The following is a 17,024-nucleotide window of genomic DNA, read 5'->3' as shown; positions in this document are numbered from 1 at the left end:
ACTCTACATAGCAACCATTAACCTATGTTTTCTCTATGGATTTGCCTATTTTGAATACTTCATATGAATAGATTCATACATAGCAGGCCTACTCTTTCTGGCTTTGCCATGCATGTACTCTGAATGAATTCTCAAATCAATTTTGAGGGTGAAATTTCCCAGCCAACTTGTCTCTGGCTTCAGTGGTATTCTATCCAGCAGCAGCCATCGACATAGGGAAATTGACCATCTCCAAAAACTGTTAAGGGACCTACCCTCACTATGCTGGTCCCCTGCACAACAGGAATAAAGTGTCAGGGTGGGTGAACTAGTATGCACGCAGCAAATTCTATGGCACAAACACCCTGGCTTGGTGTGTCAACAACAAAACCAACACTCTGCAAACATTGCTTAAAGGTATTTTTTCTTTTTTTATTTAACTTTAACTTCTGAGGTAAAATACTTTTTTTTTCTTTCAACTTCCATAACAAAATACAGAGCTATCAGATACCCCTGGAAAAAATATGTATATTATACATATATTTCTATAACATTACATCATATATATATAATATATATATGCAAAAATTTGAAGACTTTATAGAAAGCAGAACATCTAAAAGGCACTGCACAATGGAGTTAAGATTACTTACACATTATGTACATATACACACTATTCTGCTTAAGCGGGTAACTAGTGAAGTCACCTTTCACATGTGAATTTCCAAAAATCCCTGCATCACAATTTTATAACTCAAAGAATGCCTAAATATTTCAAAACAAATTAACTGGTAACACCCCCCTCCACCCCCCCGCCAAGAACAAAAAATCGAACAGTTTTTGAAAGACTGGATCAGTTTTTTCCCCCCCAAATTTAAAAGTATATTCCATTACTGTCTATAAAACAGAGAACACAAACATATTTATGGAATAAATAAAAAACAAGGGACAAACAGCCAACTGACTGACTCTACCCGCTTGGTAAGAAGTTATATACTTCACTGTTTTTCTTTTAATGCTTCTGAAAGTCTCTTGGCCCACTGAGGACGAGGATGCAGTGATTCCCTGTTAGCGAGCTGGGTTTAATGCAGTGCAGCTTGAAAACTGGGGTTGGAGGAACTTGTTCATTTTTCACTCTTAGCGGTTCTTAAAAAACAAAAACACTCAGCAAGGCTGAATGCCCTGAAGAGATCTCTATACTATTTTCTTCTCTATAGCCAGAAAAGCAAACGGCTTGCAAGAACAGGTTCTTGATTAATACAACTTCAAAATCTGTATTTGCAAATTTTTAAACATTTGGCACAGCAAAAGTTGGAAAAAATGGGGAGGGAAAATAGACCTGGTGTTGTCCCCCTCTTTCCACATGCTGTCAGTGATGAGATGTTCACAGAAGAGAATGACCTGGCTTTGCGCCAGGCTTGTGACAGGTGCTGCCAGGAGTGGACTCAGGGGAGAAAAACTATCTCCCACCCCTCTGCCCCAGGAAGTATCAACGACCTCCACATCCCCTGGTCCATGCCCCAGGCGATCCCAAGTTCAGCTCTTGGTACCCTCCCCTAACCCCAGTGTGCAGTGCAAATCAGCCAACAGTTTACTGGTGGAATGGCAATCAAAGGAAACAGTTAAACATCAAACAGTTTCTTAAAGCCAAAAACAGTTTTCATGGAGTTGAACATTTTTTGAGTGTTTTTCAAGTGTAAAAGCAGTGACTTTTTATTCAAACAGAAGCAGCATCTAGGAATTAATTCTGGCACTTGGGTTCTAGGGGGTTACAGGTACGCATCATGGATTTTTCTCCCTCTTTTTTTTTTTAAAGGCCTCATGTCTATTCCTGAGTTCATACCGACACCTGCCGGCGCCTCCGCTCTAGTGGACAGAGGTGGTGGGCAGCCAGCCTCCCTGGTTAGATTGGGCAATGCCAAGCAGAGATGCCTCTTCCACCTGCCTGGGCTTGCTTTTCTGATTCGAGGTAAGTCGAGGTACAGAGAAAGGAACCGACAAAAACACAACCAAAGGCAGCCTGAGTTGTTAGGGACCACTCTCCTAATCCTTTTTCCAGGAAAAGACAAATCACTCATGGAATCTGAATCAACCAACGGGGAGGGCAACTGCCAAAAAAAAGGCATGATGGACTCAAGTCATCTTAAGCCATCTAATAACTCACTCACCTGCTCTAACCTTTCCTGGGCTCCTCTCTCAAGCATGCACTCCAGTTTAAAAAAGACCCCCCACCCCCACCATAAAAAGACAACCCTCAAGTGCTTCTTAGTACATATAGTTCACCTGGCCTAAGATGGGAGTCAGGAATTTCTCAAAAGCATCCCTGCGCCCAGTTCCTGCCCCAACCAGATATGCAGTTATTTCTCTGCTGCTTGTGGATCTGAGCCATGTTAGGTATTTCTGTGCACTATGTACTTACATGTGCACACACATACACACAGCTGGCTGCGGATTCTGTCTGCCCTTAGTCCAGGTTCCTTTTGCTTCATATATGATCAATACCTTCTGATTCCTTTGAAGTTGATGGAACAGAACTTCCCATGAAGAAACAATCCCTGGAGTTTCATGGACAGTCCATTCATCTTAAGAATTAGTACGATCTAGGGGAATGGGTATGGCAAGAATGGCAACATCACATCAGGACAGACACCCACTGTTCACTTCCACCAGCCTTTGTGGCATCTGTCTGCCTTCTGTGTTTCCTGTCCACCTCTTCCTTCAGCCTCATACACATCCACTTATACCCCCAGCTACCTTCTGCATTTCCAAGTATAATTTGCCCTTAAAGCCCACAATCCTGCCTTTCTGCTACCCATCCCAATAACATCAAGTGGGGATGATTAATACCAGCTTAAAGTTTAACCATTTTCCAATACTTCTGGATTATCTGAAAAGTTGTCCATGCCCTTTTACAGGTTTACGCTGACAGACCCGTATCATGTTGAAGTGTGTTCATTGTTAAGGCTTTGACTTAAGAAAACGGTTAAGAGCAGCAGACACAACAGAGACATCTTCATCTCGTGTCTCTCAGTCAACTCGCTCAGTCACACATTGGTTTGGCTCCCCAAACCCACGGTGGAAAAAAAAAAAGATAATTTTTGTGTTTTTGTTTTTAAAGGCATCAGGTTACTTCTGTCCTCTTCTTTCTTCCCTGAACAAGAGTTTACAACTCCTCATGGCTTCTTAATAGATGAAGTAGGTGAAATGTCCAAGAAATTCACAGCAGGGCTTCCTGTCTCAACCACGTAGCTGAGGCTTGGTGCCTGTGCCTTCCCAGCCCCGCTCTAACTGGCAGTACATTTCATGTTTCCTGAAAACATTCTATATTAAAAAAAAAGCCAAACAACAACAAAGGGAAAAAGAAAAAGAGCAACACGTGAACATCCCCCTGCCCCAGTAAGATAGATTATCTTATTCCTCCCCTGAAATAATTATAAAGAAACATTTCAGGCAAAATACTTAGTATTAATGGTCTCTCACTGCTCAACCTCCCAACCATACCCCTTTCCCTTTTATGTCTCTCTCTCAGAGCAAAATAAATTCATTAATGGCTTTCCATATATAAATACAATAGAAAAGAAATAAGTCTGGAACCTGAACTATTATGGGACCAAACAGTTTCTTGGCCCTCTGGGAGTCTGTCAAAGTGAAAGCCTCAATAGGAAACAGAGGCTCTTTCTCTTTTCAGTTCAATACCCTTCCCGTGTCCTACTCACCAGGAAAAAGTGTGTTCACATCCCACCTAATTTACAACAGAAGACACCCCATCCTATCCCCAAAACAAAAATACAAGTCTACACCCCTAGAATGATCAAACCAGTCTAATTCCCTCCCCACCCCCCACCCTGAAATCTTGCTACATAAATACATATATGTGTTTGATTATAGTATAAACAGCTCCCAATCCTCTTCCAGTTCTAAGCATCAGCAGCGGCTGTTGCCAAGCCCCGGGGTCCGGACCCATTCCAGAGAAACTTGCCATTCTTACTCAGGGCTTCGGGGTCATCATTCCAGCGCCGCTTCAACCGAAGCTTGGGGGGCATCAGGGCATCTTCTTTCTTCTCAGGTGCCCCAGGCTCTTTGCCAGGCCTGTCCTCACTGTCTTCAGACACCTCCAGGGGCTCTTCACTTGGGGTGCTAATGGGCACAGCAGGCCACACAGGCGGTGCAGCCGGGCGGGCGAAGATGGTGCTTTTCCCCTCTTCCGTGGTCCTGCTCGGCACCGTGCCCTCTTCTTGAGAGCGCTCCTCCTTCTCCCGTGCTGACTGCCTGAGGCTCTCGGGATCCTTTTCCAAGGCTGGTTCCACTTTAATTCTCGGCGGGACAGGAGTCAGTGTGGGCACAGGGACAGGGGCTGCCTCCTCGCTGCTCTCCACCCTCTCCCGGTTCTTGCGCCCGACGGGTGGGGGCTGCAGCTTGATAGAAAACTGTGACGACTCCTCAGGGTGCACCTGGCACTGCAGTGGTGGGACCATGAGGCCTGGGTAACGAGGAAATGTCCGTGGGCTCAGGTGGTAGTTGAACACAGAACAGGCTTGAGAATGAAGGTAGTGTTTCATTTCTTCAGGGTTGAAGGAGAAGCAACTGCTGCTGGTGAAGGGGCTCAGGCCTGGTGAGGGGCTATAGGAGAAGATGGTGGGAGTCAGGGAGAGGGCTGGTGAAATGGGGACGTTAAGGACGCCTCCACGGCCTGGGATCGGAGAGACGGCGAAGGGACTATGCGGGTCAGGGTACATCCCTGGCCTGGAGAACAAAGGAAGCATGATGTCAGGCTTGCGCTTCTGATGGCCAATCCCTCCACCCACGGCACTTCGGGAGGACATGAGATCCACACCCCGGCGCCAGTCAGCGGCTGGGCCATCCTCCAGCTCTGAAAGCTCCACCTTTCTATCAGTGCCATTACTTGACTCCTGGCCAGAAGCAGTTAGGGAGCTAGCAGAGAACCGCCCTGGCTGCACATCGCTAGTTGGAGAATGGGTGTCCAGAGGTGGGAAATGGAAGCGGGAAGAGCCTGTTGGCACTGGTGGCGCGCTCTGGGGAACCACACCTGTGAGGGTGGGAGAGACAAAAGGCCACTTTAGAGGTACAGTCATGCACGATCGGCAATTTTATTGACGCTAAGTACAAAATGTTGAAGAGCAACAGGAAACAAACATTCCAGCTGGGCTGAATCGCTCACCTGTTTGTCTCTTCAGCTTCCTCCATTCAACTTAGTTGCCGCCTTTCTCTAGCCTCTTACTCACTTTGTTTTCCTAGTACTCATTACTATCTAAAATATCATTTACTTGTTTATCTGTTTCCTAAATCCCATGAAGGCAGGGATTTCTTATTTGCAAGTACATTTCCAGCAGTTCAGGACTGAATAATTAGTAGGCTCTTAATAACCATCAGTTGAATGAATGAATGTAAGAGTGTGTATATACAATGTGTATCACCTGCTTCAATTCTCAGGTTTGCAAATGGTCTTTTCTTATTTTCGTTATTTGGGCCATGTCTATAAAGTAAGCAAGCAAACTAAAACCAACAACAAAACTGGGGATGATATGTATGTAAACAATGCATTAAAAGCTTGAAGACCCTGTACCTCACAAACATGAACATGAGCAAGACCACATTTTAAGAACAAAAACAGGACACAAGAAAGGACCATGTTTGTTAAGTATATCTTTTCTCATTTCTGACATACAACCACTTCTTTATAGACAGTCTAATATTTTTCAATCTCTCCAAATCTATTTTCTAATATACAAATTCTGTATAACAATCTCCATTCCCATCCTGCTTTCAATGCCTTTCAACCACTGAGGAGGCTGGAAGAAAGTCCCGTACCTACCACCTGTCTATCAAATTTGTGGACTGAGATCTGAAGTTCTAAGCAGAAACCAACACTGCGCTACACAAGTCAACTTCAGAGGCTCACAAGTTCTCTACTGCCCTCAAAAGTCCTTCTGATAATCAGAGCATTAAGAGGTGTGAGGCCTCAGGGACCCTGTGGGCTCCTGGGAGGTATCAGTGTCTTCTATCACTGATGATGTCAGGAGGGCTATTTTTACCTTGAGGGAAGGATAAAGGAGAAGAAAAAGTAAGAAAAACCCAAATAAGTGAAAGTGTGGCGACACAGAAGAAACAAAAAGGTGCACAAGATATGATGTGGGTAGGAACTGCCAGCAATCAGCTGTGTTCTTCTATTCTTGTTACAATTGAGTCATCTTCAGATTGGACCCTGGAGTCAGTTGGTAAGTGCAAGACTGTGTAGCTTTCTTGGCACACGTGTCTGAAGAACACTGTGCCAGAGCAGCATCTCCCAAACTGATGTTCTGCAGAAAACTGTTCTGTAGGTTTTTTCCCTAAAACCACTGATTTTAACTGTGTGATCATGAAAAACAGAGGGATGGACCTGTATATAATTTCAGCAGACTCAGGGGTCTCCAAAATATTTCTGCTACCAGCCTATTATAGTGGCTATGATTCTATTCTTTTTTGATTCTCTTGGATCTTGATTTTGCATTAAGAGCACATCTATTCAAAAGCAAAAGAAAAAAAACCAAAACACCCCCCTCCCCCAACACTTTTCTGTGTGCTGGTGGACTGAATAAGTATAACATGGAGAGAAAGGGAGGTGATAAAGAAGGTCCTGTCTCCTGAACAATTCAGTTATTTGTTTTGGTTTTTCCAAACTGGAAGACAGGTATCTCAGTCTCTACATGGGCTAAAGATACACTGTCAATTTGCAAAAATGGAGATAGAATACAGAGCATTTTCCAAGTGCGTTTAGAGGGAGTGAAGGAAGGCAATCTGGAGGTAGCATTTTGGATCCCTTTAACTAGCTGCAGCAGTCCTACTTTAGTAGGGCTGGAAAATGTGGGTTTGAATCTTAGTTCTAGCACCTTCTACTTTGTAGCCTGGTACAAGTAACCAATGGGTTTTTGAACCCCTTTGGCAAAATGGGAATAAGGCCCTTGCCTAGGTTTAAACCCTGGCCCTACCACTTAATAGCTATGTTATTCTAGGTAACTTACTTACCTTTCCAAGTCTCAGTTTCATTAACTGTAAAAGAGATAACAAGACTAATCCTCATGCTATGAAAACTACAAGAGTTAATATTTGTGAAGTCCTTAAACTAGTACCAGCACATAGCAAATTCCATGTATTTGTTAAAATACATGATTTTTTGTTAGAAAATAATCATGGTTTAAGAAGCTAAAACTTTTTAAAGGCATATGGACTATTTATTAGATAACAATATTAGAGCAATGTTAAAATTTCCTGAGTATGGTAATGTTATTGTGATTAGGAGAATGTCCTTGTGCATGGGAGATACATACTGAAGTACACAGGGATAAAGTGTCACATCTGTAACTTAATCTTGAAAGATTTAGAAGTTATATATATAGATAAAGCAAATGTTATCCATTAGTGATTGTAGGTAGAGGATATATGGGTGTTTGCAGTTTTATTTTCTCCCCCTCAATTTTTTTGTAGCTTGAAAGTTTTCTAAAATAAATATTAAAAAAACTGGGATGGGGTAGAGGGGTCTCAAGTTCATCCTTGAACTAGTTTGCCCTGCCCCCAAACCCTGACAAGTAAGCATTTTTACTACATATCTTCTGTATCTTTCCAATGTTTCTTATAAGTCCATTAAAAATACATTTTAATGTAAATATTAAAAACTTAAAAATACATTAAAAAATTTATTGCTTCTATGTTCAAAAACACACAGTTCAAAATAGCCCAACTGTATCAACCCACCATCTAGACAAGATCACTCTAGCCTCCAGGATCTAAATCCACACAGCTCTGCTTCTTAGAGCATTTATCACATTCCACATTGATATCTTATCTCTCTTGCTAAATTTTAAGTTCCTTGAGGGAAATAACTCCCCTATAATCTTTTTCTTTGTTTTTAAGTCTTAACACATTATCTGTTGAACAAATGAATGAATCCCAAATCCAGGGAAGGAATGAATGATCTATTAAATATGAGCTAGATTTCAACAGCTCAATGGCTCAAGAATTGTTTCCTGAGAAACTGTCCAACAGGTAACTGTATTCAAGCCACCCTGATCAAGCTTTGACTCTGCTGTCATCCTCAATGTTATCATTTGTGAAATAGGGATACTAAAACGTATACTTTACTAAGCTGTGAGAGTGGCATGAGTTAACTCACAAAAACACTGGGCAAAACTATCTCCATTAAGTAGATGTTCAATAAATGTTATATTTCTTTGTCATCATTAGAAGTTAACCTGAAATGTTTGGTCTATTTGGGTAAAAGTTCTCTATGAACTATTGACTCTAGTTCTTTGGGGTTATCTGCATCCAGGATGGAAAAAACTAGTCGTATCCCTAAAAGAAATGGACTTTTTGCTTTCCCCATGATTTTCTGATGAGGACCTTGAGCTTGGTTAAGAATCAAAGTTGATTCAACTGCCTTCTGGGCCAAAAGGTGGTTCTAGGCCACTACTGTGTGGCTGCTAGGCCAGAGTCTTCACAGAGTGACGGTCTAGATTTCCTTTTCCTGGAAAAGTACATTGGTCCCAATTCAGGTTATCCAAGTGGCTGGATTTGTGGGTTTTCAATAGAAAAAATGCAAACGTGAAGTCAAGTGGGCCTTAGGAAGCATCACTACGAACAAAGCCAGTGGAAGTGATGGAATTCCAGTTGAGCTATTTCAAATCCTGAAAGAAGATGCTGTAGAAGTGCTGCACTCAGTATGTTAGGAAATTTGGAAAACTCAGCAGTGGCCACAGGATTGGAAAAGGTCAGTTTTCATTCCAATACAAAAGAAAGGCAATGCCAAAGAATGTTCAAACTACCACACCATTGCACTCATCTCACATGTCAGCAAAGTAATGCTCAAAATTCTCCAAGCCAGGCTTCAGCAATACATGAACTGTGAACTTCCAGATGTTCAAGCTGGATTTAGAAAAGGCAGAGGAACCAGAGATCGAATTGCCAACATCTGCTGGATCATCAGAAAAGCAAGAGAGTTCCAGAAAAACATCTACTTCTACTTTACTGACTATGCCAAAGCCTTTGACTGTGTGGATCACAACAAACTGAAAACTCTGAAAGAGATGGGAGTACCAGACCACCTGACCTGCCTCTTGAGAAACCTGTATGCAGGTCAAGCAGCAACAGTTAGAACTGGACATGGAACAACACACTGCTTCCAAATAGGCAAAGGAGTACCTCAAGGCTGTATACTGTCACCCTGCTTATTTAACTTATATGCAAAGTACATCATGTGAAATGCCGGGCTGGAAGCACAAGCTGGAATCAAGATGGCCGGGAGAAATATCAATAACCTCAGATATGCAGATGACACCATCCTTATGGCAGAAAGTGAAGAACTAAAGAGCCTCTTGATGAAAGTGAAAGAGAAAAGTGAAAAAGTTGGCTTAAACTCAACATTCAGAAAACTAAGATCACGGCATCCAGTCCCATCACTTCATAGAAATAATATAGAACCAGCGAGAGTTTGGGAAATAATAGAAATAGCGAGAGACTTTATTTTCCTGGGCTCCAAAATCACTGCAGATGGTGAGTGCAGCCATGAAATTAAAAGAGGCTTGCTCCTTGGAAGAAAAGTTATGACCAACCTAGACAGCATATTAAAAAGCAGAGACATTACTTTGCCAACAAAGGTCCGTCTAGTCAAAGCTATGGTAGTTTTTCCAGTAGTTATGTATGGACATGAGAGTTGAACTATAAATTCTTCTGAGGGCAGAAGAATTGATGCTTTTGAACTGTGGTGTTGAAGACTCTTGAGAGTCACTTGGACTGCAAGGAGATCCAACCAGTCAATCCTAAAGGAAATCAGCCCTGAATATTCATTGGAAGGACTGAAGCTGAAACTCCAACACTTTGGCCACCTGATGCTAAGAACTGACTCCTAGAGTCAAAATTCCTCTAAGTATATAGGGAGGGGGCAAGAGTGAAAAATAGAGGAAACGAGATGCCAGTGGTTAGAACAGGTTTGATTTCCTAACACCTCTCCCTCAGGCACAAGGAAAGAAAACAGGTTGTAATTAGAGAGATGCATTCCAATAGTTTTTTTTTTTTTTAAATGCATGCCCCAGGGACAGGAGGGAGTGGTTACAGGGGAGATGGAACAGTAATGATAGCAGCATCAAGCTAAAACTGCCCTAACTTGTTGTGTGTAGTAATTACATATCTACCACGGATCTCAGCATATTCTCTCAGCCACACCCCTGCTCTAAATTTTCAGGTTTCTTCCAACTTTTCTCTGAGAAGTTGTAATACTACAGAGTCATAAGCAGATTTCTTTGCCTTACGCAATTCCACAAAGACAGAGCACTGATGGACTGCTCAGAAATTAGTAAAATACATTCTATTTTCTTAGGCAGGGGCGTGATTTGCATCTTAAAACAAACAAACATCCTTATCAGAGACTGCCTTCTACGCTAAGAGGCAGACCGAAAACCTCTGTGAAAAGCTGTAATGGAAAGCTATCCTGTGGAGAGCCTAGAGGGGAAGCCTTGCAACACTTCAGAGGAGAGAAGGTCAACTAACCCCAGAGTCCTGTTCTCTGAGGCGTTGTTGGTGCAGATCAAAGGCACTGCTTTTCACTGCAAACATATGAACCTCCCCTCCTGTGATCAAGGATGCTGTGGTTTTGATGAGATTCACTTGATAAGGGTGAGCTTGGTTGTTTCATAGAAAATCGGAAGTGTTTTAGAAACTAGTTCTTGTCTGTGAAAGAGCCACTGGGCTGGGTGTTGAAATTCTGAATCCTGAACTTAAGGATCAACACAAACCTATGGAATATTATTCCTAAAGAGGACAATGTAGTAATATCTAGGAGATGACAGATAATATGCAGAAAATAGACCCAAATAAACCAAGTCTATCTCAGTGCTGCACAGTCTATCACTTCCTGTGAGAAGAATGAGAATACGTGGCAGAGGGAATCCAGGGGATCATATTACTTTGGTGTTTCTAAATACCCCTTAAACATGACAAATCTTAAGACTTGGGTTTTAAAAATTCTTTTTTAACTCAAAATTTACTCCCCACCAAGAGAGTTTGCATCTTACCACTTGACCGAATGTTGATGAATGGGTAGTTGGGCATCACCAGCTTGTTGAAGTTAAATTTATAAGTAAACCTTTTCCCTTTTGTTTTATGAAGGATCCTCTTGTTGTAATAGTATCTGGAAAAACAAGAATGCATGTCAAATCGTCTTCTAGCTACTGACTGTTTTTGATATACTTAGGTAACCACGACAATCAACAGCTCTTGCTCTGAGTATTACTTGTGAACATCACTATCATTCTTTTGTAGCTTTGCCCTCAGGTTAGAGCTGGGAGACCTAAGAGCTAACTTTTCTGATTCAATTTTCAACAAGATTCTAGTCCTTTACAAAGACAGTCTCTCTTTGAGATCCTGTACACCTATTCGAGCCCCAACCACTTTTCTTCTCTATCTCTCTATGGTTTCAATTCTTTAGTCCGTTTCCTTCCTGTTCCACTACACGTCACTGCTTCATTTCTCTTTTCTGCCTTCCCCAGGTGGGGGCAGACAAATCTCTTGGGAAGCCTGATGTGGTTAGTCTGGAGGCCTAAGCTCAAGGCATAGACAAAGGAATGTAGAACTGTTTTATGGTGGCAGGTCAAATAATGGTACATTCTGAGCTGGAAAACAGCAGTCAGCTTGGCCTACTTCACTTTCAAAAGAAGTGAGAGGCTCCAGCAATGTTGCTGCTCAGATTCTACATTCAGGGTCACACAATGAAGGCAGGCAGGGGAATTTCAATGTACCCAGAACCTTGAATATATTCAGTGGCATAGATGATACACAGCCCTGGAAGGGTAAAAGGTTATGAAATATAAAGACTGACAAGGGGAAACGAGAACCTGAGAAAACTTAAGTGACCGATCCTTAGACAAGCTGGAGCAACCTGCGAGCCGACAACCCACTGAGCTCATGGGTCCCTCAGCAGTGCGGCCCACCAAGCGCTGAGCGCTCCTCTTCTGCGCCTGCTTCACTCTTTTTCTAGTTTCTTTCAGGAGAGCCGAAAGGAGAGATATTCTAATAGATTTCCAACAGTTAAGTCTAAACTAATCTTTTGGATTACCAATTAGCTCCAATCCAGGTTTCACCACACTTTCTCGCCCACTACAGAGTATAATCGGCTGTCAGGATCCAGTGCCAGCCACGTTGGAATTCCCTCCTACATACAACCAAAGATATGCCTTTTCTCCTGTGCCACCCAGATTTAACAGCTCTTCTACTCCCACTGTAAAGCTACACATTATTCACTAGTGTAGTCTCTCATCACCTGATACCTTTTTATCTAACATGTACCAAACTACTTAAGCCTCTTTCCAATCTGTTAACACAATGGATCTGGGAGTTCTTTCCCCTACCTCAGGGCCCGGCTCAGTTTGTCGTAATTCATCTGTGGTTTGCACTTCCTGCGGCCCCAGAGGCGGGCCACCTCGTCTGGGTCCTTGATGACGAATTCCCCGTATTCTCCCTGCTGCCAGGCGATGACATGGCGGAACTCCTCCTTCTGCAGCAGCTCCAGAATGAAGTGCCACAGCTGGATCTGCCGGGAGCCCGGGGACGACTCTGTTTTATAGGCCCAATCAGGAAACTGATACCCTTTAATGTGAAAAGGGCAAGATCAAGGTAGTCAGGAGCTAGAAACATACATACCAGTTTCCCCAGCTTCACATTCCAACGCTCAGAATCTCTAGAGTGCTGTGCAAACATGCCATGAACACCCTTCAGTCAACTGGGGCTAATCCGCTGCACAGAGGAAGGCAGACAGAAGTTACCTTTCCTTGTGGCAATCATTAAATTTGATAAGAGCTGGGCAGCAGCAGCCAGGTGTTCTAATCTTTTCCCCTTTCAGACTTTACTAAATCTCATGCCTACTTCCTGTGAGGACATGAAAGTTCCAAAGGGAACACACAGGAAAGACAATGTTTTAGAAAAGAGCACCTTTTCCCCAAGGTTGGAATTGTTTCTTTAAGAGGAAAGAGACTTGAAAGCTTGGAAATAAGGGTGTGGTGACCACATCTGTTAACATTCATCCATAGGAAAAAGCATACAACTGTCCTAACGGTATCTACCCTGTCAAGAGGTGGTCAGTCACAGTCTGGCATTTGTGAACCAAGCCCGAGTGAAGAGAAAAGGAACCACTGAGGGACATTCCAGGTATATCAGAAAATGACTGATTAACTTCTGCTCACCTCCACCTCCTTCTGGCTTTTCCACGATGCTACAGCCTGCTTTCATTTTCACCCTCCTGCTGAGAGATACAAGCCACATCAATTACTTTAAGGTGTTCTGTGTTTATTATCCTCCCCAGGTTTTCTGCCACAGCCTTTTCCCAAACTTCCATTTCCTCATCTTTCCCTTCTTATGTAACCCTCTTTCAAACATGTCACTTCCAGAGTGCTAATCCTCAAGTCGTGAAATGATCCTCAAGTCATCAACTTCAAAGACCATAATTTATCTCTCACCTGACTTTAAACCACAAATAGTAAACACTGTTTTTAATATTTGCTTTCTCCCTCCTGACCAATCCTTCAAACGTAAAAAAAGGAAGGGTATGGTGAAATGAGTCCAAAAAGGCAGCCAGAACAAGTCAAACAGTTTGTCTTCTATTACTAGACAGGCCTAGATGCCAAGATACACAAGCCTGAGTTCACCCAGATGTACCAGTTTAAAGAGTAAAAAAAAAAAAAAAAACCCAAAAAAACAAAAAACCTCCCCCCAAAACCCAAATCCATCTGATTGCCACTCAAGAAGGAACATCTGATCTTGATTTACTTTCCTGAATTATGTGAGATGGGAAAAGGAAAACTCCTCCCAGTCAGAAACTGCCCCTTCCTCCTTGAAAAACACCCTGGGATACAGGAAGTAAATACACCATATGTACAGTTACTCTATACATGAAAATTCACACTCCTCCAATTTTTCTCTGAGAAAAAAATTTACATTTTCTCCCTTTAACAGAAAGGAAAAAAGAAGCAAGCATTTTTGGGAACCTTCTGTTCAACAAGTGGAGGGAGTCTGGCTGTGATTTCAATTCATTCCATCCAGATTTACAGTTCCTTAATAAATTTCCTGCTCCTAGCAGCAAGCAGCCTGTATCAGTTACTCCTTTAGCAAAAAGCAAAGAAGAGTAAAACAGCCAGAGATATGCAAGCAGGAGAAGGCAGATTTACCCTTACTCAGGCAGTTCCCCAGGGTGAATGACAGGCCCTCAGCACCAACATTAGCAGGAGTCTAGAGGGAATGTAGGTGCCTTGGTGACCCTAGGGCGGGGTGGATACAAATTCCTAATCTTGAAATTTCATCTAACCTAGGATTCTTCTAGATCCTTTGAAATTTTTTTTTTTTCTCCTCACCATACACATTTAGAAGATCAGCAAATTTCGGTCTAAGAAATTACCAAGGAATGAGGATGGATAAATGCCCCAAAGGAGGGAGAAAACAAACATAAACAGAAACACACAGTTACATACACAAGATACACAATAACAAGGCCCCAGAGCTGAGGCAGGAGTTTCCTCTCCTGGCTGCTTCCATCTCCGTGACAATGAGGGAGGAAAAACGCTAATTTCCCCAAGACTCCAGGAAGCTGCCTTGAACGTTAACAACTAGGTTGCTCTGTCAGATCGCAGGGTCTTTATCCTGACACGGGAATGCCTTCACTCACGACGACTCTGGGGTTCAAATCCCGCCGCAACAATGACGTGCCCAGGAAGCTCTCTCCTGACATCCCAACTCTCCGATTTCACCTATAAAGGCCTTCCTCCCAGGAGTCCGGAGGCGCCTCTTCATGCCTTTCGCAAATTCACTCCGAGGACACACTGTCGAAGTAGGGTCACTCATCTTAACTCTGCACAGCCCGGCAGGCCCCTCGCCCTCCCTCGGACTGCGACCATTCCCCATAGAGTGAGGCTTGCAGAGCCTGGTGCCGCGTCCCGGCTTCCACAGCCCCCGGAGCCTCCTATCTACCTGCCTCCCGACCGGGCCTTCCTCTCCCCGTGGTCTCGGGGCTCCGCGGAGCCGCCGCAAGAACGCTGCCCGGGTCCCCGTCGCCCCTAAGCCATGGGGGCCCCCTCCCTTCCCCGCCCCCGCGCAGGGGGAGGCCCAGCAGGGTTAGTACGTGGCTCTCCCCGCGGCCCAGGCAGCAGGGACGCCGTCCCCGCCGAAGCTTGGGGGTCGGCCCGGACGGGTCGGCGGCGAGGCCGGGACTCACCTCTCCCCGGCACGGTCGGTCTTCGGTCCGGTCTCCTCCGCGGCGTCTCCGGCTCCTCCTCATCCACCCCAGCAGGAAGTGACCTCCTCGGCTGCTTTCGTCACTTCCATCCTCAGCGGAGAGGGCGGGGGAGGAGGCGGCGCCCTCCCGCCGGTCTCCCAGCCGCGCCCCGCCGCACCCAGCCGCGTCTCCCTTTCCTTTCTCCTTTCCGCAGACGCTGGCTTCCGCCCGCACCCCGCCCCCGCCGCGCGCTCCTCCCGCCGCGCAGCCCGCGCAGCTTCCCCGGCGCGGCCCGTGCGTCACGCTGCGGGGGCACGTTACGCACGCTCGCGGCCGGTGGCCGGGCGGCGGGCCTGTGGTCGGAGGGACTCGTAGGGGGATGCGGCGGGTTTTCCCGCCGGTTCGGTGTGGATGAGGCTGTGCCCTGGGGGCCTCACCTGTCGCCGGAGGGCACCTCGCAGTTCTCACTGGACCGAAAGCTTCCTCGAGACCACTGGGCGGGGTGGGGGTGGGGGGGTCCTCCGCCCCGTTTCTCCTTAGCAGGGGCCTGCGACCTCCCAGAGAGGAGAGCCTTCACAATGGGAAGAGACCCGCGGACCTCAGTGGGAGTTCTTTTACCCTCTTAAGAAGAGCCTTTTCAGATACTTTGAAAAGACTCCATGAGGCTTTCTGTGAATCCTTGCTTCGGCATTTTTACTCCCTCCGCCCACCCATAAGGGGATTGTGATGTTTCTTCGCTGATCCCTGTCCCTCTGCATTTAGTCTTAATTTGTCCTCTTCTAAACAACTTGCACGTCTCCCTAAGTCATTCAAATACATCTCCCCTTTCTTTTTCTCTTTTGTTCCTGCTCAAGCAATGACAAGCATCTTGTCCAAAGCACTTTTTGTTCTTCCTTTAAGGTTCTTTAATAGTAAAGGACCTCAAACAGTTCAACATTAGCTCCATCCCTGCCCCGTATGTTTGAGTGATGTCAAGGCCTAGTTTTACCCTAAAGAAAAAAAAAAAAAAAAAGGGAGGAATGGGGATCAGTAAAGTTGAAGTGAATTGATCAGTAAGAATGTGCCAGAAGTGAAGAAGAGAAATGGAATTGAATGACAATTTGGATAAAGGAGTAAACTGTTTTGTACCGCTGTTCTAACTATACGGTTATGTCCTGAATGCCAAGAAGAACATGAAACATCACCATTAGTTAGAAAAGTTGGCTTCCAGTTTTGGGCTTGCCACTCGCTGTTCTCTAGTTACTGTAAATTAACTAGTAAGTTGGGCCCTTCTGGGCCTACAGTTGCCTTTTCTGTTTAAAAAGAGAATGGCGTTGGTGATACAAGGTCTTTTCTAGTGAGAAAATCCTATGTAGGTGAATAAAATGAGAAAAATTTAAGTGCCATATATAGATTACTGTAACAGGGAAGAATAGATTGCTTTAACCTTTGTATTGTATTGCTTTTCTTCAAGTTAATCCCTCAAGAAATGCTGCCTGTAGTCTTAAATTGTAAATAGTGGACCACCTCTGGGAACTGTGCCTGCCATGTAATGAGTGTTAACCTGAAGCATCTTTCTTTAGCACATAGGAAACCTCCTGACTAGGCTCTCTTGGAAATGGCTGCAGGAAGGAAGAAGTTAACACATCCTGAAATCAGGACTTTACCTGCATCCCTTTTTTATATAAAAGAAGCTTGAATTCTAACTCAGGGAAGATGGTTCTTTGGGACACTAGTCCACCATCTTCTCTGTCTCCTGGCTTTCTGAATAAAAGTTGCTCTTCCTTGCCCCAACAGCTCATCTCTTGATATATTGCCCTGT

The 17,024-nt window shown here is 44.2% G+C and overlaps 1 protein-coding gene across 4 annotated transcripts; it reads right to left on the bottom strand.

Moving 5' to 3' along the window:
- Nucleotides 1–390: 390 nt before the first annotated feature.
- Nucleotides 391–15,494, bottom strand: ETV3 (ETS variant transcription factor 3). 4 transcript variants are annotated; one of them, XM_043453187.1, is made up of 6 exons: nucleotides 15,224–15,439; nucleotides 13,203–13,261; nucleotides 12,372–12,609; nucleotides 11,040–11,155; nucleotides 3,959–5,026; nucleotides 391–3,300 (listed from the first exon to the last, which is right to left on the bottom strand). In XM_043453187.1, exons 2-6 carry the CDS (start codon nucleotides 13,246–13,248, stop codon nucleotides 3,281–3,283), a joined length of 1,488 nt encoding a protein of 495 aa, XP_043309122.1. In that variant the 5' UTR covers nucleotides 13,249–13,261; nucleotides 15,224–15,439; the 3' UTR covers nucleotides 391–3,280. The 4 variants fall into 4 exon arrangements, with proteins under 4 accessions (XP_043309122.1, XP_043309129.1, XP_043309105.1 ...); XM_043453194.1 differs by having other exon boundaries at nucleotides 3,968–5,026; XM_043453170.1 differs by having other exon boundaries at nucleotides 391–5,026; nucleotides 15,224–15,494.
- Nucleotides 15,495–17,024: the final 1,530 nt, after the last annotated feature.

This window comes from Cervus canadensis, chromosome 2, assembly GCF_019320065.1.
Source record: "Cervus canadensis isolate Bull #8, Minnesota chromosome 2, ASM1932006v1, whole genome shotgun sequence".
Classification (NCBI taxonomy): Eukaryota; Metazoa; Chordata; class Mammalia; order Artiodactyla; family Cervidae; genus Cervus; species Cervus canadensis.
Note: the sequence above shows the minus strand (reverse complement) of the source record. Positions and strands in the feature narration are given on the sequence as shown.

What these genes read in the sequence shown, in the direction of transcription:
- ETV3 (XM_043453170.1), bottom strand. Translation starts at nt 13,248, where the DNA reads ATGAAAGCAGGCTGTAGCATCGTGGAAAAGCCAGAAGGAGGTGGAG. An exon ending in AAAGCCAGAAGGAGGTGGAG is followed by an intron (nt 12,610 to 13,202) that starts GTGAGCAGAAGT and finishes TTCACATTAAAG; the next exon opens with GGTATCAGTTTCCTGATTGG. An exon ending in AAACTGAGCCGGGCCCTGAG is followed by an intron (nt 11,156 to 12,371) that starts GTAGGGGAAAGA and finishes TTGTTTTTCCAG; the next exon opens with ATACTATTACAACAAGAGGA.